General features: G+C 38.5%; 1 protein-coding gene across 2 annotated transcripts in view; it reads left to right on the forward strand.

The window, feature by feature from the left end:
- Positions 1–2538: 2538 nt before the first annotated feature.
- The window catches only part of FAM120A (family with sequence similarity 120A), a 48098-nt gene continuing 29112 nt past the window's right edge, over positions 2539–21524 (forward strand). The window contains exons 1-7 of one of the 2 annotated variants that reach the window (XM_009889912.1): positions 2539–2797; positions 7748–7830; positions 16960–17088; positions 17568–17664; positions 18816–18916; positions 19208–19491; positions 20902–20989. In XM_009889912.1, the coding sequence (XP_009888214.1) occupies positions 2731–2797; positions 7748–7830; positions 16960–17088; positions 17568–17664; positions 18816–18916; positions 19208–19491; positions 20902–20989 (849 nt within the window). In that variant the 5' untranslated portion in view covers positions 2539–2730. The remainder of the gene's footprint in view (positions 2798–7747; positions 7831–16959; positions 17089–17567; positions 17665–18815; positions 18917–19207; positions 19492–20901; positions 20990–21524) is intronic. The other variant, XM_009889913.1, reaches the window with a different exon arrangement.

Raw genomic sequence — 21524 nt, forward strand, 5'->3', positions numbered from 1 at the left:
CAGGATGTAAAAATAACAGGTTCCTCCAAGTTATAACAAATATGCTATGGGTTCTTAGCTTTAATTGTGACCTGGGATTTTTCTGTTTGGGGGAGGGGGGAGTAATTCTTAAAAGAAACTTTTATGCGAAGCAGGTTTGCTCAAATTTGAATATTTAAGCAGTGAAGATCTTAACATCTTAAATACTTTGGGGAGACTTCGTGGTGTTCTCAGTATCTGAACGTGCATCTGCCTGTTTACTTGGACAGGATTCTTTCTGATCCAGCATCATTAATGTTTACACAAGATTTAGACTTGAAAATGATTCCACACTCCTGGCTGTGATTCCCCCTGCGTCCCCCCTCCCTGGGTTGTTTTTGAAGCATGCACATTGCCTGGTTATACTTGGATGTGAGAGAGCTGTCAGCTATTTCTCTGACACTCTTCTTGCTAGAGTTAGTTTTATGTTGCGGGTTACCTGTACCTTGGTAAATACAGCTCTTTTCCCTGTGATAGTTCAGTTATTTGGATGCGGATTTTGGTATTACCTAAATATACTGCAGTTTCATGCTTGTAGCTTGCTGTGCCAGATAGTTCTATAAAATGGGGAGGGAACGAACCGGAGGCTGTGGAGGTACAGAAAATAGTTTATAGGAGATCAGAGCAGGCCGCACACTGAGTTTCCTCTTGTACTATCTGCACACCCATGTCACACCTAGTGCTGCAAAAAGGGTTCTTGCTTGTTTTTTTATAGACAATCTGTGATTGTTATGCATGCAAAGATATTGATTTTAGATATATGTACATAATTTGAATCTACCCTTAATAAAAAAACACATCTGGAGGATTTTCCCGATTTAACACATGTAAGAAAGCAGGGTGGCATGGCGAAGCCTCAGTTGCCCCCCTTGAGTTAGTAACTGTATAAATCTGATATCTTTGAATTTTTCCAAAGATGTTTACAGTCTCTTCCAATTCTGTGTATAGCAGGCACACATTATGCTAGGTGACAGTGTAATTATTAGAAAAATGAATACGCTCATTTTTCTCACAAACAAAATTAATTTTCAGACCCACTCTGTTACAGTCCATCAAGCACGTTTTTGAAGAAGTAATATTTTCTTAAGATTATAAGATGGTAGCATTAGGAGTAGAGAGAGCTTAGTGAGCTGGTGGTTGATTGTAGGAATAGCTCCGAAAGTGAGGTGCTGGCTGTGCAGTTGCTCGGGATTTTGCTTGAAAGGCAACATTTGTGAAGCTATGTGGGGAAAAGTGAAATTTTCTGTACCTCACTGGAAGACCGTTAATTCAATGTCAGGTTCAGAAAGTGTGAGGCACGAGTAGAAAAGGCAGAGTCACTGTAAACTTGCTGCTGGAGAAAAACTCTTTGCTGAGAGGTGGATGACTGCGGGAGGGGGTTGGAGCGGGCTACAGGGGTGTAGGGCCCTTGCTCATGTTCTACAGGGCTTTGGCTGCAGAGGAAATAAATAGCATTACTGGCACTAACACTGTACTTAATCATGCATACTGTGGAGACTGAAGCTAATAGTTTTGTACTAGGCTATTTTGGGATAGCTTGGTGTCTATGTTGTTGTTAAAATTGAATACTTGGTGAGGGTAGGTTATACCAACACCCAACTTCCGTGGGGCTTTCTGAATCACTGAATGTTTATTATGTATGTAGATGGTAAAAGCATTAGGCATCAAAAGCACTCAGCTGGCTTTATTTTTGTGTGCAGACTGTAGTTGTAACGGTTCCCGACAGTGTATAGAAATGCAGGACTATAGGTACTGACCTGTCATCGTGGGTTTTTTAGTTTAATTTATTTGATAAGAAAGGGTTGCTTTTATATTTCCAATATTATGAATTGGCCCGTGTCTCCCTGGCACAACATATCTGTTCTAGTCATCTGATTGCCATAGCCTGAAATACATGCTTTGCTAGGCAACGTGAGTAGAGAGGTGAAGTTTGGGCTGTAAACTTGAAACAATTTACACCACCAGAGAAAGCTGTGCATAAATGAATAGGCTGTAGAGGTTTGAAAGTGGAAAGAAGAAAAAATTTGACTTAACACAGCAAGGTAGACATCTGAAAGGTCAAGAAAGTTACCTCTGTTCATCTAGGGTTATGTTTGTTTCTTTTAAAACAGGGCTGAAAAACTTTAAAAGTGCTCATGTGGTTGCTTTTTAAGGGAGCATCTTGGCTTGCTGAACTGCTTATGTATCCACAGCCTTGAGATTTTTCCCATGAGCTAGTACAGACGTTGGTATAGTAATATGTTTAGAGCGTGAGTGATTCTGTTAATAAACACTTCCTTCAGATGAGGTCAGTAATACGCAATGCCACTCCAGCGTGTAGGCTTCCAGAACTTTGTATCGTGTTGTGGAGCGCTCCTTACATCCTGTCCATATCTGCTGTGTCATTGGATTTTTTTTAAATTACTTTAAATATACTGCAAGTGTTTCAAATGCGCATATATAGTTTCAAGAAGACCCAATATGTTGTAATACATGTGATAAATCAGTAACGCAATTTAACACTGTAGCTAATTACTCTGTCTTCCACTGTAGGTTGCACAGAGCATTGAGGATCATCATCAAGAAGTAATTGCTTTCTGCAGAGAAAAAGGTTTCCATGGTTTGGTTGCATATGACTCCGATTATGCATTGTGCAACATCCCTTACTATTTCAGTGCCCATGCCCTAAAACTGAGCCGTAATGGGAAAAGTCTCACAACAAGCCAATACCTAATGCATGAAGTTGCCAAGCAACTGGACCTGAATCCAAATCGCTTTCCTATTTTTGCTGCTCTTTTAGGTAAGTGAAGTAATAGAAGAACTTGATGCTGCCAGTTGGACTTATGATTTCGGTTTCTGTTAATTGTTTAAAATATGTGTGAATAATTTGACAAAGCACCTAGGCAAAAGACATCCATTTGTTTCAGACATTCCTACTATACTTGAGGTGGGCTGGATGCTTTTTTTATGAGGCCAGACATGCCGAATTTGTAGAGACCTGCGAGCGATGCAAATTGTGGCTGTCTAGAAACAAGAGTAGAAAGTGGGAATTCGGCAAAGCTCTTGCCTAGCCAAAATGTTCTCAGTGGGTGGGGGGTGAATCGGGACAATTGTGGTTCTACTAGTTTTGGTCTTGCATAGTATATGAGGTCTACTTTTAATAATACAACACACTTTCCAGACAGGGAAAGCATATTTCTGTCCTGTTTTGTATTCTACCTAAAAATAACATATGTGGAGAGGACTTTTTTGGCTTGCAGGGGCTCCCCTTCCACCCCCCCCCCAAATACAACAGCACATCAGCTGCACCAGAAATACGTTATACTGTATAGTTGAGTGAAACTCCACATTTCTGAAAGCGCAGGCTACCAGCATCTTACCATTCTGTTAGTGGTGGTTGGATAGTTTCTTAGCACTCCTGCTTCTAACGCTAAATGGTGTCGTATTTTTAAAGGAGCATAGGTAGGAAGGACTTCGTTTTCCCATCTCTGCTTAAATGAGACAGTTTTAACACACCGTATTTCCACAGCAGTGGTAGAGAATAGCTGTCATGCTTTCCCGGATAGAAGAGTGAATTAATTACTAGTTGACTACAGTGAGTAAGATCTACTTAGAACAGCATTCTAACTTCTTTTTGGGTAAATAAGCACCGAGCAGCCATGTTCTTGATTGTGTTGTACTGAGCAAACAAATTAAGAAAACTGGATTTTCTTTTTCTTTTCTCACTGACTTTGTGTTTCAGTATGGGTACACGATAGAAGAATAAAACTTCTCATTTGAAAGCTGTAAATGAGAGAGGCTGTGTATTATTGCTTTAGCATACAAATATTTTAGTAGTCTTGAATACTAAATTGTTTCTAGTCCAGGCAAGTACCTTCCATGGTAAGAAGGGGGGAAGCAATGCATCTTACAGCAGAAAGTCACAAGTATTTGACTAGTTGAAGTTCCTTTTTGTTAGTGTACGTTTTTAATCTCCAGAATCCTTACCTGCCTGTATGGAGGAATAGTAGATAATTGCCTAAGCTGCAATTTAAAACAAAAACTCTCTGTAAATTGCATGACAGACTACTATTGCTAAGCGTTGGTTTGGAGTCTATAAATAAGTTGTTGCATGCCAATTCAGTGAGTAAGAATTACTGCTCAAAAAGCAGTTTCACAGTTGCAGATATGCTTTATGGAATTAATGTGAAGTACATGGGAACGACATTGTTTTAACTTGTCACAGAATTACAGCTGCATGGCCAGTTGGGGCATTGCTTGGTTATATTAAATGGTAGGTGAAACATTCTGGTAAATTTTCTGAAGGTTTTGCAATTTTATGCAAGAAGCTCTTGAATATTTTTCTCTCTTGCTGTGTTACACGACAAAATATTTTTTGGCTTGCTCTTGGGAGAAAGAAACTTGAGGTCATTTCACATGATTACTAGAGAGATGTTTTGTAGCTTTTTTTTTTTCTTTTCTCAAATTGGTATAAAGGTTAAAAAAACCTAATTCAGCTACAAGTTTAGTTTTGTGTATTCTTTTGCATTTCTTTTGTGTGTGTATTCAGTATGAGTAAGAAGAATAGAGTAAAGTTTATGGAAGTCAGGGTTAGAACAGAAGGTACTTTGGAGTTCTTCCTGCCATGAGGGTTGGTTGTTTTCTTTATATATATATATATATTAGTGAATATTAGGAAACCTGGGTATTTGGTGATACAAACAATGGTTATATAAGCTTATAACAAACAGATACTGTTTGACTTAAAGCACTGGCAACATTTTTCAACTTTTGCAACCTTAAGAATATAGTAACCTCAGGGTTTTTTTAATAAAATACTAAATGATTTTTGGGCATGTAACTGTGTGTCGTGTGGTGCATATTTAAAGCAGGGTAGCTTGTTCAGATCTAAGTTTTTATATTTTTATTTAATGTTTAAGGCCTTGTTTGGCTTCACAGGTTATTCTGCCTTTGCTTCTGTGGCCTCTTTCGGTCTCTTTTGAACCTGTAAGTAAAATGAAGAAAATCACAATGTGAAGGAATAAGCGAGTGCTTGATTACGTGGGAAGCCATATGACTCTGTTACACTGATGTACCCAGATCAGAAGAGCAATGTAACTCCCCATGCCAGTACTTTGTTTAGGAATAAATGAATGTATTCTGAAATAATTGCAGTTAAGCTGCTGGTTTAACGTTTACAATTACAGAAGGCCCAAACTACCACATTGGTTGTATCAATATTCAGCTTTAGGTTTGCAAATCTGTTTCTGGAAAATTCAAACTTCTTTGTTTGCAGATACTTTTTTGTCATTAACTTCAAGGGTCAATTTGGGGACGCTGAAAAGAGAAAAAAAATCTTGAATGATTCAGCCAAACATTCAGCATTTGGAGGAGCCTGAGGAACAGCACCTAACTCAAAAAAATGTTCTTAATGGCAAATTATTTGGGATTGAGTTATGTTCAGGGATAAAGTTTCTATGGAATTATTTGAGCAAATATTTTTCTGACTATACCAACTAGGCAAATTTTTAAAGGTTACTTTCTGAGAAAGTTATGTATATGCTGTGGTTGGTTGGTTTGTTTTATAGCTTTTACCTTCTTAGAGCTTTCCAGGCAGAAGTGTTTTGTAGTTTGAGCTTTATAATATAAGGTGTACCCGTGTCATGGGTAGTTAAAATGTGTCCTCCAAGCGTGTGCTCTTAAAAAGTACTGTCCTAATTGCTGTTGATGTAAATGGGGAGTTGATTTGGGTTCTTTTGTAAATTTTGACTCACATACATCAGAATTATTTAAAAAAAAACAACACAAGCTTCAACAGTAGAAAAACAAACACAGTGTGAGGTATTGGGCTGTAATTCAGTGAACTCTTTAGAAAGGGCAGTGGCTTCAATTAGTATCTAATTGCCTTAAAAAAACCTAAGGCATACACTATAATAAGCCATTAAAATGGGAAAATCAATATATGTTGGGGTTGTTCAGCCAGGTCAAGAAATAGAGGTTGCTTATGTAACGTTGATCTCTTTCCCATTGTGACAGTACTTTGTAATGTGTTTAGTTATGTAGTCTCATTCTGTTTCTCAGTAAAATTTTAGAACTACATAAGGTAAGTACAGGCATCACTTCTTATTGGGACTACAGAAGACACTGCTGCACTTCCACATCCTAAATTCTACAATTCAGACTGTGGTGAGAATTGATCAAATGGTCAGACTGTCTTATGTATGTGTTTAAGGGGATGGAATTAACTGAAATGACAGATGGAGACAAAACAAGATTGAGGTTTTGGTGGAAGGGAGAAAAGCTCTGACTCTTTTAAAAGGTAATCTTAGCATCTGCAGGAGTTATTGTTAGTTATCACAAAACCGTCCAGTGGACTGGCTGTAATTGATTTTTTCAGACCTGCGTTATAAAGGCTGTCTAATCCTAACTTGATTAGATTAGCAAGAGTTTGGCTGTTGTATCCAAACTTGTTGAATCTTTCTGATGTGAGACTGAAGTTCAGCTCTTCATGAATAAAGGTCATAATGTCTCCTTGCTGGAGATCTCAGCAGTAGGTGAAGTATTGATTGGACACGAAGACTTCCCTCTCTAAGAGGGCATTTAGTACTCGCCAGGCAATAGACAGCTTTCTTGGTTTTCAGGTGTGAGCATTAAAAGCAAACTAAATTATTTTACAAGCAAAATATTAAGAAAGTAAACAATTGTTGTCAAATTCAAAGAATCCTGTCATGTTCTTTATGAGTAGGTGAGAGTTCAAGATGATGTCCAAACTGTGAAATTAAAAAAAGAAAAAAGCTGTAACTAAATATATTAACAGCAATGAAAGCTATATGTTCACTGCTAAGCTGCTGCTCTACAAAACCGGATACTGAAAATATCCTTAAGTTTTTTGCCAGAAGTGCAGTAATACACTCTATTTAGCTCTTTTGTAAAGTTTAGATCCACAGACCTTCTGTCAGTGGCTGACTAGTTGGTCTTTGATTAATTCAAATGTTTGAAATATTTCCTAGTAAGATTTTTTTTACTTTTTTTTCCTAAGCGTAATGTGCTTTGGAGAAAAACCCAACATAATTTAGGCAGTCTTCCATTTGGTATACACAGCTTGGTAAATGTAGCCACTACCTCTGGTCACTGGAACAACTACGTAATTTCCTGATTGCTTTGATGCTGCCAGCCCAGGCTTCTCTCTGACCTGGTCAGGTCAGCAAAAGAAACTTCAGGAACTGGGAACCTGCTAAGTGTCATCGGAGCTGCCAGCGTTCCTGAGGGTTAGATAAATCTGCCTGGTGGCTTGCTGCTTGACCCACACTGCATAATGGAGCAGAGTGCAGATTCCAGAGGCAGCTCCGATGTGGATCAGTAATGGCACGTGCTGGGATGCAGAAAGGGCTTACCAGCTTGTGTTGGAGAGCAAGAGTGTGTGTCCTTTCACTGTTGCACCTGCAGTACTAAATCTTGTTGAGGATCCCCTAATAGGACATGCCAGGTTGAGGTTGACACTGTGTGTTGTGACTGGCTGTGTCACTTCTGTGAGTGAGCTGGGTTTCATGGAATACTGCTCCTCGAACAGAGGGAAGTGGATCTTGCTGCAGCGGCAGCGTGCTAATTAGGTTTTTCTGGCATAACAGGAAGATATCTGCACGTTTAATCTGTCTTTGTTAATCTTATTGATTGGGAATGGAGGACTCATTGCAAATTTGTTTTGCTGCATGTAGAATCAGTATGTAATGTTTTATGGTGTACTTAAATAAAGTTATGTATTATGTTCTAGGTAATCATATTCTACCTGATGAAGATTTGGCTTCCTTTCATTGGAGTTTACTTGGTCCAGAACATCCACTAGCTTCACTTAAGGTACAAATTTAATATAACTGCTAGCAATTGAGCTAAAATCAATCATAAAGGTTAATGAGAGCAGTGTAATAGGTTAATTCACGGCAGCTATGCAAGGCTTTTGTTCTCGGTCACCCTCTGGTATCCCAGTCCCTCTCTGACTGCAGAGGATACCTGGGGCGATTAGCCTTAGGAGGCTAAACTTAGCCTTTGTCATCACCCTCGGTGTCCTTCAGCTACATGAGCCGTGCACTCAATAGCTTCAGTGTGGTTTTACTTTGAGAATGTAGCTTCTTACTCTCTTCTTTTTTTTTTTTTTTTTAAGAGCAGAATATTTTGTTTAGTCATGTTCTTCAACTATCAAAAGCAATTAGCTGGATATCTTCCTACCAGATTGTCTTATTTTCGACTGATCTGCGTTTGTGTGTAATTGTTAGTTTTTTGCACTTCTTAAAGAGCTAGAGAATAGGTTGCATAGGAAGGCTAATGTGGCCTTCAGTAGACGGTTTGGGTTTTTTTAAGAGAGAAGTAACTTGTGTCTGATGCTCTTAGTTTACAGTATGTCTGTTCTGCTGCTTCATCACACTTGCTTTGTGCATCTTCCAAGTAGACGCTATAAAAGGGAAACTGGACACATCAGAGAATGGGATAATGGTGACCTTTTTTTCTCTCTGCCACAATAGACATGTCTCTTTTCCCTTTCTCCTAAGGTGTACAATGCAGCAAGTCAATTTGCTTTTTGTAAATTCTGTAAGACTGTTTTGTTATATCTGCAACAAAAATAGGTGGGGTTTTTTCCCATTCTGTTCCAAAAGTTTATTAAGCATTGAAAAATTATAACTTAATTTGTTGAAGGTAGAATTTAAAAACAAGGTTTTCAGCAGAGTTTTTAAGGCTTGCACATGCATTACTTAGTGGACAGCTGTGACAATCTGATGTTACGCTCATCCCCTATTTTGCTGCCGCTCCTGTGTTTAGAAAGGTAAGTGTCAGCACGTTGTAGTGGCAAAACAAAATATGCATGCATGTTTGCTACTTCCTTGTAAAACTTGATATGAAAGACTGAAAGAGCGTGCCTATATTTGCATTTTTTACTAAAAAGTTTAAAATGTAGGACTTCTTTTCTCAAAGTGGCTGATGTTCTTTCTTTCTGATGTTCTTTCTGATGAACTTTCTGATGTTCAGAATACTTTGCTGTGTTTTAGGCTGAACAGACTTGTTTTACAGCCAGTTCAGAATATGACTTCAGACACCTAGACCTCCTGAAAAGTATTCTAAATATATAGTGAATTACTTGACTAGAATGAAAGTTAGATATATTTGTCATCTTTGCTTCTAGATTTACGTTTTCAGTGCAAACACCGATTGGGCTTTGTAGCTGGCATCCTAGGAAAATGAAACTTGTTTCCTCAGAGCATCACTGGGCTGTCTTAGGGAGTCACAGAATCACAGAATTTTCAGAGTTGGAAGGGACCTCTAGAGATCATCTAGTCCAACTCCCCTGCTAAAGCAGGATTGCCCAGAGCACATCACGCAGGACTGCATCCAGGCGGGTTTTGAAAATCTCCAGAGAATGGGAATCCACAACCTCCCTGGGCAGCCTGTGCTGCTGTTCTGTCACCCGAACTGTAAAGAAGTTTTTCCGTGTGTTGTAGTCCTCCCTGTATTTATTTAATCTGTTGGCCAGTGTTAATCAGATTTGAAAGCGGTTCCTGGATGGCTGTTACAGGCTCCCTGAAAACTGATACACTGTTAGCAGTGACAAAAAAGACCCAAATTAGTGCCTTTATTGAGGGGAAAAGCCTAGCGCAGCACATGATTTGTTTAGTTTCACAGCAGCTTGCTGGCCAGTTCTTAAGAACACAGCCCTAGACTCACCGCAGCATTTCTGTCTCCTGGCCGATAAAGATGTCAAAGGGAGAGAAAGAAGAACAACTAAAGCAACAATGACACAGGTCTACAGGAAACCAGTCTTCATTAGTTGCTACTCATGGAACAGCTTACTATTACTTTTTTTTTTTTAGCTTCAGTTTCAACAGTGCTCATAGTTTGAAATTATAACTTGTTTCAGTAGCTCATTAACTCAGTTTAATTTCATTTGATACACTAATATGTCAGTGATGTCATTACAGCTCTTTCTGTGGAGACCTCTTCTGTTAATTGTAGGTGTGCAGAAAGCCATATTCCTTGTAAATTTTATGAATGCTCAAAAACCCCTAGAAGATACGTTGCATTAGCTACAAGCTTGATCGCAAGAAGTAGTGTCAGGACAGTTACAAAAAGCGTAAGCTGTCACGAGAACTGGAAACGGGGGAGGAAGTTGTTGTGGTTGCCCAGGATGTCATCCATGGGCAATACTTAAAAACTTTGCTTTGTTGCATCTATTTAGAGTTACTGTTGAGTTGTCTCCATACTCGGGAACCAAGGGCTCTAATTCCACACCTCATTCAAGTCAGGATTTGGAAAACTTGTGTAATGATTTTAATCTTTTGTATCTAAGACGGTATGGTCTTGAGCATCAAAGCTAACAGATTCCGTTCCCAATGGCCTGATCCGTTGCTTTTCATTGAGAACTATGACAGTTAATAACGTACAATTTATTTTCTGCATTCTTTCTCACTCTTTTTTATTATGAGGTAGCAAAATGGTTACTCTTCCTAGAAGAGAAGCTTTGCTAGTTCACCAATTAAAAAGTGTAACTTAGTGAAGACTGGTAGTTTCCTTTCTGAAAGAAAGTCGGTGTATCTGCTCAGTTGTCAACTAGTGAGATGGGAAAAAGCAAATCTGAGGAATCTGTACCTCTGTTTTAAAGAAGGACATGAGGGTGGTGCGTTCATCGGCTAAGTTGAAATGGGAAAAAGGAAGGGAAATGGAACGGCTAAGTTGAAATGGGAAAAATGAAGGGAAATGGAACCTGAACGAAGAATCCGTATTTCGCATCTAGAAGGAAATGAACCTGACGGTCAGGACAATGTCTTTACATGCTGGATAAAAAGCCGTGCCTTTCAGAAGACACCAACAATGACCATCAGCTCAGCAAAACTGTGAAGTTCCATGGACAAATTTAAATGAAGAGATTTGAATTGCTATTGGTGCAAAAGGGGAAAAGAATCAAAAACTGACAGTGCAAGTTGTTCTGTGTCAGGGTCGTGTCTGTCTAAATGTCCCTGTATGAACAGGTAATGCATCTAATAAATGTGTAGACCTGTGCTTGCCTCCTATTACCTGACTGAGTGCAGAGTTCACTGAAATGACCAACTGAAACATGAAAGGAGTTGATAAGACTTCCTGAGAAATAATTTGACCACTAGACCTTGCTTGGAAACTGGCATTGTACCACTTTTTGTGTGCTTTGGGATTTATCTTTAAGACAAAGACAATTTGGTTCTCACTCTGGGAAAGCTTGTTACAGGATCAATATGTAATATCATCAGAATGATATTAGGAGGGCAGTTTCTTATCTCTGGAATGAATTAGTATCTGTTTAGGAGCACATATCATGGAAGAAGTGCTGACTCTTTATTCAGAAGGTAACCTTAGAAACAAGTCTTGATGTAATCTCCCTTTTTGAAATGAAAAGTATGCAGGGAAGCTTTATGAGACGGGAGTCTTCGTTTTGCGATGGATCATCTTGCCATTAGGTTTTGAAAGGGTGGGTTCATTGGACTGTCTTTAGCAAATTCTTTGTATGCCCACCATCCAATATTCCACATCTGTTTTTATCTGGCAAAGCTTGTCTCCTTGGTTGTTTTATCTCAGTAGAGAGGCAGAGAGATGCTTCTATAAAGCAATCCAAAATATGCAGGTTAGGCTCCTTCTCTGAACTGCTCTAGGAAATTCCTGTCTTTCCCTGTTGACTTCGGAGGGTGTCTGCCAGAGGGAGACTAATATAAGTGCTAATATAAGAGACTAAGTAGATGCTTAGGTAATTTACTGCTGCTCAGATAACAAAGGTGGTACTCTTAAGATATGCTTAAAGTAAGTCTTTTTTTTTTTTTATGCTAAGGGCCATCATAGGATGGTGCAGGTCACGAAGGACCTCAGGGAAGTCATCTAGTTCAACTTTCTGCTAAAAGCGTGGTCAGCTTAAAGTCTGAACAGGTTACTCAGGGCTTTGCCTAGTCTAGTCTTGAAAATCTCCAAGGTTGGAGACTGCACAACCTGTCTGGGCAGCCTGCTCCGTGGTTTGACTGTCCCAACAGTAAAAATGTTTTGCCTTGCATACAGTCTGAGCCCGTCTTGTTTCAGGCTATGTCTGTTGTCTCTAGACTTTCCACAGTGCGCTGCTGTGAAGAACCTGGCTCCATGTGCTTGATAACCTTTTTGCAGTTATTGGAAGGCTGCTCTTAGGTATCTCCAAAGCCTTGTCTTTGTCAGGCTGAATAGGCCCCATTCCTTCAGCCTCTTCTCATAGAGCAAGTGCTCCAACTCCTTAACCATCTTGACGGCCTTCTGCAGAACCACCTTAACTTTTTTGATGACTTGGCTTGAGCCCAAAACAGAATACAGTGCTCTAGAGGTGATCCTATGAGTGCTGAGGAGCAGGATCCCTCGATCTGCTGGCTGTGCTCCTGCTCCACAGCCTGGGGTGCAGCTGGCCGCTTCTGCTGCCAGGCCACCCTGCTGGCTCGTGTTCCACTTGCTGTCTTCCAAGAGCCCCAGGTCCCTTCTGGCACAGCTTCAGTTTGTGGAGGAGCCAGGGGTTATTTCTGCCCAGGTGCAAGACACTGCTTTTGTAGTTGTTGAATTTCTTAAGGTTCCTGTTGACTCGTTCCTCTAGCTTGTCGAGGTCTTTCTGGAGGGCAGCCCAGCCCTTGAGTTCGTGGTAGTGTGCAGGGTTGTCACGTGGGTTGTCTCACATGAAGTCCGTCTGTATCACATCTTGTCTGTCTGTATCACATCTTTGGCTTGTGTTTCTGCTCTCCCCTTTATCTTTCTGGCATCATTTTTGTTCCTCTGTTTAGATTTGGTTTTCTCAGAGCTCTATGTGTGTAAATTGTTAGCAAAGGATCTCCATGTTGTGTGAATTCTTGTTACCACCAAGACATGCAGCAGTAGAAAGAGGTCAGTTTCCCAGCCGGGATGGTGAGAGGAGGAGAAAGACTTTCCAATTGAATAACTCTGTCTTCAGGGAAAAGCTGAGCTTTGCTGGTTTGAGAGGATTTTAAGTCATGCAGGGAACTTCTTGCCTCTTCAGAAAGCTTGTCATTAGATCAGATGCATGACAAGCTCGTAAGATTAAATGTTTTTAACTTTTAAAGGCTGAGACAAGATCCAAATAGTTTGGATGAGATCTCCAGTAGAAATTACTGGGCAAATCTAACAAACCCCAGGCATTTCGTTGTAGTATTCTTATTTTCAGCCTTTTTTTCTCGCCAGTGAACAAAAATGTTCCTTATGTGTCACCTCACAGTATGTTCGAGGTCTCTTTTTTTAATAGTTTGAAAATAAAACTGAACTGATTATCTGTTTCCAGCAGGCGCAACAGTAAACGCTGGTACTTCTGTTGATTAGCTTTTAAAGGCTTTGCTTCCTGGAGACAGCATGCAACTGAAGTTGTCCCAGAATTGGGGAGCTTTTCCCAAGTGTACTTTAGGTACCTGCTACAGTATCCTAATAATTCCATGGAGTTATGCATATGTGAGTCTATTCTCTTTCAATAAAGCATTTTTGCAAAATTATTTTGTCAAAACCAAGACATTTGTATCTTGTAGCTTCTGGGCTTGTAATATTGCTCTCTGCCTCTTGTTTTGACAAATACCTATGTAGAATTAATTTCTTTTTCCCACTTAATCTTTTCAGAGTGCATTAAAAAAAAAAATATTCTAGGAAATCTCTTACAATGAGAAATTGGTACAATATGATGCTGATTTTGCTCTGAAATGCTTTGCGTGCAACCAAAAGTAAGTTTGAACCATGAACAGGTTTTCTGTAACTTTCTGCTGTTATTTTTCCCATACCTAACACTTAGTAAGACTCGGCCTATGTTTTAATGCACACAGTATTAGAAATATTATTTATGGTTCAGTAAAAAAATCTACAGTTTAGGATTTCTGGAAAGTTCTAAAATTAGTAGACATCTTTTCTTCTTTACTATCAGGAAAGTACCTCTTATTTCTCCACTTCTTGTTTATGGCTTCTGCGTAGGTCATGACGGTTTTAGTTCTGAGGGTGTTCTCACATCTGGATTAGATGTCTTTGAAACAGAATAAAAGAAAATACAGTCCAAATATCTGAAATGTCTCTAAATCTGTATGTACTCACAGAAGGTCTCACTTAGGGAATTAAGAATATGCTTCAGTGAGGTCTTTAGGCTGTTTGTTTAAAAGCAGCTAAACTGCGGGCGACATGCATAGTAAGCCTTTAATGTGTCTCAGTTGAGCTTTATACTTCTAGGGTCTGAGCTGAATGTTAGTGCTAGTGATGTGATGTCTTCTCTTAATGCTAACTGCTTACGGTTTATTAAATATTACTATTTTGGAGATCACATAAAACTAATGACAGATTGCTTACGCCTTTTCTCCACTGAATTTTCAAGCAGAGGTTGCAGAAACACTTAGGTAGTACTGCAGAGTTTCTCCAAGGGACTCTGCAGAGAGCACATCTAACGTGACACAGCCCTGTTATGATTCAGCCACTTCAGAGATGCCGAATTGTTACACCTACAAATAAAATGGTGGGTGTTCAGGAAACTACTTAGATTACCAGTGAGAAGAAAATCTATTGCTTCTGCTTGCAGATTGGGTGCAAAATTTTATCGTCACTATTTGTGACTGTAAGCTTACAGGCGAATGTGATCTATGTTTAGCATTGTTACATATATTCAGAATGGACACTAGTGGAAAATTTAGAATTTACTTCTTGAAATAGAAATAATGCCATGTCACTGACCACACTAAACAGAACTGTTCTTAGTTTAGGCTCATAAAATGTGGAGCTCATCTCTGGTAGAGAATGACCAGGTATAGAATGAATATCCTGAAGTCTGTAAAAAAAGTAGATGTTAGGAGAAGGAAATTAATAAAAATGGGAATGTGGGCAAAAATTCCACGGTCTAAGTATGAAGAAAGCAGATAAGGGCAGGAAAGAAAATAATTCTATAAGGTAGGCTCCATATAAAATAAGTTGTGGTACAGATTTTAAAGTTGCAAAGATAAAACTAATGAAGTATTAATCAGAATTTTGCATAAACATTTCTGACAAGGCTGAATTGCAGTATTTTCTAGTAAAGTATACCTCTGTATAGAATGCAAGTATAAAGATTTTTCACATTTTCTCATATCTTAAAAACCAGAACTGTTAAATAATAATAATGATCTCCCAAGTCTTGAATCACTGAATTTTTGCAAAAAGAGGCAAATTAAAATACATTAAAAGCAAAAACCTAGCTGCCCCTATCGGCATGGACAGAGTGCTCCAGAATTGTATAGAGGTTCCACACAGAGTTTTTAGAAATTCCTCAGGCATTCTCTAAAATTTAGGACATGGAGTTGGAGACCTGTTTCTTGTCGCTCTTGAGTATGAGCATTATGCGGCGCCGAGGGAAAGTAGCAGAAAGTGCCGATGGTTGAGTAGTTCTTCAGACCCAACTAGCAGCACCGCTCACTGCTTTTAATTTCGCAATGGTCCATGATGGTCCCTTGACCTGAAGTTTCTGGATCCCATATACGATCACGCAGAGCACGTAAGAGCAGCAATTCCCATAATCATATGCTGAGTAATGCTCAGTTTATTTTCAGGATGGTTGGTATACGAGGAGCCTATTGAGAGTGGTGAGCTGAAAGTGCAGGGTTTCCAGGACTATCCAGTTCCTGTCCTTTCTTCATGTGGACAGGAGAAGGGATCAGGCCAAAGGACTGACTCTAAAACTTCCAGTACAGCACATCCGTCTGGAGCTGCGGGAGCTTTGGTCATCGTTTCGCAAAGTTCTTCCAGCTCTCCCTTCTTACTACAGAGAGAGGTCTTTTGCTACAAACTCCAAAGTGATTCTTATCTTTTCAAGCCCATGGTGTGAGTCAGTGACCAGTGAATCAATGGGAATTCATAATTTTCCTAAGATCTTGAGTAGACTGTACCATGGACTCTGGTTTGTAGACAACAAATCTATGGTCTGTATGGGCTCATGCATAAACTCAAGGGAGATTTTTCACATGCATTTAAACATGTTTCTCATCCATTCAAAATAGGTGGTGAATATGAGAGGTCAAACACATCTGTCATCGGATGGTAGAACATCAATGTTTTAAATGCTGGAATATTGAAACTATTTTGTCAGTGGAATTAAATCCTAAGAGTTTCCTCTGAGTCTGCAAAAAGAGTAACCAGCCCTATAACCATGTTGATACTGAAATTCTTGAAGGAGAAAGTAACTACGCTCACATCATAGCAACAAGAGAAATCCATACATTGTTCTTTGTCAGTGTATAATATAAAAGAATTAAAAATAATTCCTTTCCTGAAGTGTTATATATGACGTGAAGCTATATGAATATATTCTACTGCAGATAAAGAAATATACAAAATCTGAAAACACTCATTATTAAACTGTGTAATCTTCTAATAATGGTTTTTAGACCAATTTCTGTAGAATCTTGAAAATAAGTTTTCTTGAGGTATTCCTTTTCTCCTTTTGTTTTTCACATCCTTCCTTTTCTGTGTACAGAGAGATCTTTCTGTTCCCAGTGGATCTCTTGTCAATTCTGATAATGCTTTACATTCAGAATAGAAACTGTGTCAAAGTAAAATATTTTCTGGCATGTCTCTCTATATATTTAGATATAAAATGGATGTATCCACATTAGCTAGAGCATTTTTCACTAGAGGAAATGCCTATCTAGCAAACAGTAATATAATTGGCATTGTTGACCTCGTTTGTTGTTGGAGCTGATATTTAACTAGCAAATATTTACATAAAGGTGAGGTTTCGCATATGCATAAATGTACCGTAGATGAAAAATACATGAGTCGTTTTTGAAGGTGAAGTTGTAAAAATAAGGTGGAAACCCCCAAAATATTTAGATACTAAATCTGGCAACGTGGAATTTGTTGAATGTGTTTTCAATAAATAAACGGATTAATTCTCTGCTGTGTAACTGAAGTGTCTTGGGCTACCCTGTTATTTCATACTGGCATGTATGTTTGTTTGCCCAGGTACGTGCTCACCAGTTAGTTTTACCACCTTGTGACGTAGTGATCAAAGCCGTAGCTGACTACGTCCGTAATATTCAGGACACCACTGATTTGGATGCCATAGCAAAAGATGTTTTTCAGCATTCACAGGTGAAGTATAAACCAAAATACTGTTTTAAGTTTTGTTTTCTTTTAAACCAATTGTGCTATGCATTTGTGTTGAAGAATTGCATTCTGTAAAAACAGAGTTTTGCAGTGGTTGATAATAGAAATCTGCTGGTATAGGCAGTGTCTTAGATGCCCTAATCTCACTTTCCACACTTTCTGAAGGTAAAAATACTGCGTTTACCCTCAGTACTCTAAAGTCAAATTCTTGATAACCAACAGGGTTTTGTAGTCTGGCTTTGCATACTGTCATTGAAAATAAGTGGTATGTGAAGACAGTATTTTCAAGCTTTATCCTTACGTGGATCTACATAGTTGTTGCACTGGAGTTGTGCTGTAGTCCTCAAGGGTCTGTAGGCGTTAATACTATATGTGATATGGTATACATTAACTACAGTAAAGTGCTGACCTATAGATGACATGCCTGGATTTGCTCCTGACGGATCTTTTTTTTGTTGTTTTAGTCTAGAACAGATGACAAAGTTACTCGATTTAAGCGAGCAGTTGCTTATTACTCAGCAACTAATAAACCTATGCCATTTCATCCACCACATTACCTAGGTAAGTAATTAAAGAAATAAGGCTTTTAATTTTAACTAAAACCTGCAATAACCCTAAGTCGCCAATAGTATTATTAGCAGGATCTTATAAAAATATTTATATTTATTTATTTGTATTTAATTTTATTTATTTATAAATAAAAATATTTATATCCATTTTCATTGACCCTTAAATACGAGGTTTCAAAAGAAGGCTTTCATAGGATATGTGCAGAGGTTGTGTTCTTTCCCAAAAAAAAAGAAGAGAACAACCTGGATTGATTTTCCTTGTAGCTATTGCTCCATCAGTTTTAGCATTAGGGCACTTGAGAGTATGGTGCTGTAAACAACTGAAATCTGGTGACTGGTTCCAATCACGAAGACAGTTTCTATTTTTATTCCATAAAACATATTTGCTGTTTCTCACTGGACTTACTGGACATGTTTTAGAAATCCCTTGATAGCCTTTTGATTTTTTTTTTTGATGTCATAACATACCTGTTTAAATTGCAGCCACGAGTTGTTCTGGCATTGCAGATTATCCTCAAGGCTTACAAATTAACTGTATAATCACACGATTTAGTACACATACCTCATTCTTGATGCTAAAACATGATTTGAGCTGAAATGTTCTAAAGATACTCAGTTACCATACTGGTTTACTAATAGAGATTTTTCCTTCTCTTTTTTGGGGGATGGGGTGTCTTTATTTTCATTCAAAGACCTGCCTTAAAGGCCGTTATGGCTACTCCAGGGCAAGTATTCAAATGATAGAAAGTGCCAGCATTCTGTGTGGGATGACATTGTTTTTGCCAGCTTCTTCATTGAGACATCTCTCAGGCTTTTTTTCTTTTAAGCTTCCTTTGATTTCCAGGTAGAATAGAAATGTGTCGTAATGAGAGATACAAAGAACTGAGACAAGGTGAGACAAGTAAAACAGACTTCATAAGCTGTGAAGTATTTTTATTAAAAGTCAAAACCAAATAAAACTGACTTAAAGGTATACTAGAAAAGAGTAATGCTAACAGAACAAGAGTAAATTAACCATAGAAGTAAAAGGATAACAAGGGTAACATTTGTGTCAAATAGCGAATGGTTTCATGAGTGTTTGGGCTTTTTTCATGGTTTGTTTTGTTTCCTTCTTGTTTTCCCCTCCTCCCATTTGCAATACAGCAGCCAGACCGAATCAGTTTGGTATGCCTGGGATAGTGCCACCATATGTTCCTTCTCAGATGCTTAACATTCCACAGACCTCACTACAAGCAAAACCTGTGGTAAGTATGGCCCTCTGCCTTTCTCCTTGGGAGAAACCTGCTGCGCTCATCAAAGGAAAATCTAGGTGGGAAAGGTGCATCTAACTTTTTTTAGCATGGGCGTTCACTGATTAAGTCTGAAGAAACTATAGTGATGCCACAGGCTCTGGTAGAACAGTTTTTGTGGGTGTCCAAAATGGCTGAGATGTAATGTGGATGTTTTGGAAAATGCTACTTGATTAAACAATGTATTTTGTTTCAAAAGAAAAGCCTTTTTATTACCTTCACTTAAGAAAGATCGCTTTATTTTAGGCCCAGCAGATGTCCAATCAGGGTGGGGCCCAAGGTCAGGGTCCATACCCATATAGTCTCTCTGAGCCAGCCATCACCTTGGAAACAGGTGGAAAAAGTCTTTCTGAGCAGAACAACTACAGTAACATTCCTCATGAAGGAAAACATACACCATTGTATGAACGATCTTCTCCAATAAATCCAGCTCAGAGTGGGAGCCCTAATCATGTGGATTCAACCTATTTTCCTGCCTCTTCTACATCTTCGTCCTCTGACAATGATGAAGGCAATGGAGGTGCAGTGAAGTAAGTTTTGCGTGAGGATGTCTTCTTACTTGGCTTCTGTTAAATTTATTTTTGAAATCATTCGCCAGCATCCTGAAACTAAGAAATCTGCGTATTAGCGACATGATAGACCTTCAGAAAATAGTTTTAGGTCACTATGACTGCAAACACATCCATGGTTCGCTCGAGTCGCCTTGTTCCTTAACAAGCGGAAATCCAAAACCAAGTAATGTTGGGTGTTTTTCCATTTGTGCCTTTAATGTTTTATTGAAAGAAGGAGAGAGTGAGATTTTGGTAAATGTCATAAAGCCTTGGAGTTCTTTACTTTGTATAAAAGAAATATTCCTACTGCACGGTATAATTCATTAAAATTTCAGAAGCTAAAAACTATGAAACTTAACTGTGTTTGTAGTGTTTACACTTCTTAAATTTTGGGATAATGTGGCTTTGCAAAGAAACCAGGTGTGAATGTCAGAAATTCACCGTTTAGGACAGTGACTGAAGAGCCCTCATTGACAGGCTATGTGTGGAACAAAGCAGAGATGAAACTGGTTTTTGCTCTCTTCTACTGCTGCGCCTTGTTTACTGCACAAGTATTTCTGACTTCCGTTAGATCGTATGTCTGTCCTTGGCAATAAAGTTGTGCAGGCTTTCATTTAATTACTGCTTGCTGACCTACGAAGAGGCAATTTGAAGAGAGGCAGTTAGTGTTTACCTTTGTCTCGTTAGGTGTAGTGGCTTACCGGGGGAGAATCAGAGCCTGGGGCTTTAGCGGGTCTGTGATTGCCTCAAAAAGTTTGGAGTTGTGTGTAATAGTATAAGTATGTTGCTACTGGATATTATTCTGAATGTGTCTACAGTTACGCATGATGGCTTGGACTTTGCTTTTTACATAGTCTAGCAGCTTCAAATATTATCATGCATTTTGCTTAGTAAATCAAGTGAGTTTGCGTGGCTTCTATCCAGTGTAGAACTGGAAATGTACCTGTTTTAGAAAAAACAGTATTTTTTGGCAGTTTTTATCATGTTGCCTTATGCATTTTATGCAATAAATTTTGAATAAATTTAGAAACTGAAATCTAGACAGTGTCACTTATATCACTGTTTGTAGAAATAGTCTTCTAAGTGAGGGAAATTACTCAGCATAGTGACAAATATTTACAGTTCAATCAAGAATTTTTCCTGCATGAACATTATTCACTCATTGTCATATACAGCTTTTAAATACAATCTAAACATAGACATAGTGTAAATTAATAAACATTGGTATTTAAAGTCTTCAAGACTCCTGCAAATTGACATTTCTAGTACATAACATCCCTTAAAATCAGAGTCTCTGGCCCATGGTTCCAGTAGCAGTCACCAAGGATTTATCCCATTGTATCTTAAACAGCACTTTAATACGATGTTTTTCTTTATGCCGTCCTTCAGCCATGTCAGTGGGAACAAAATAGGCTGGGAAAAACCAGGAACCCAGTCAGAAAGTCAAACGCGTGGAGAGCTGGGAGACCAAACAAAGGTAATTCCTTAAGTTCCAAACATCACAATTGATTTTTTTGTATTAAAGCTTTACAGAAAATTCTCAATTCTCAATATTTATCTGTAAGGTTTAGTGTAAACTTTTACACATTTTTGTGAGTTTCAAAACAACAGCTTTAAAGTACAGTAAGAAGTAAGGAATATTGTAGCATGTACATCAAAAAGAAAATTGAATAGAATTATGTTAGAATATAAAATAGAAAGAAACCAATAAATCTGTTTACTCCTTATCTAACAATCTCATCCATAAGTATTGCTATCCATGTTTACGGTAGTGCATTATTTTGATTTTTACTAAGGACTACAGCAGTCTAAAGTGTGGGTTCAGAGTGCATGCTGTATAAACTACAGTGTAGTGGGGACAGCTGTAACGCTTTTCAGTTAGCCACAGACTGTTGTAGATGTATTAAAGCCCAGCTGAGGAGTACAAGTCCTTTATAACCACCTGGTATGAATTTCATATAATACATATTCAAGTAGCTTCATGGGACCAGTTAGAATGTATTGCTACTTAT

The sequence above is a fragment of the Charadrius vociferus genome, unplaced genomic scaffold (assembly GCF_000708025.1).
Source record: "Charadrius vociferus isolate BGI_N301 unplaced genomic scaffold, ASM70802v2 scaffold67, whole genome shotgun sequence".
Lineage (NCBI taxonomy): Eukaryota > Metazoa > Chordata > Aves > Charadriiformes > Charadriidae > Charadrius > Charadrius vociferus.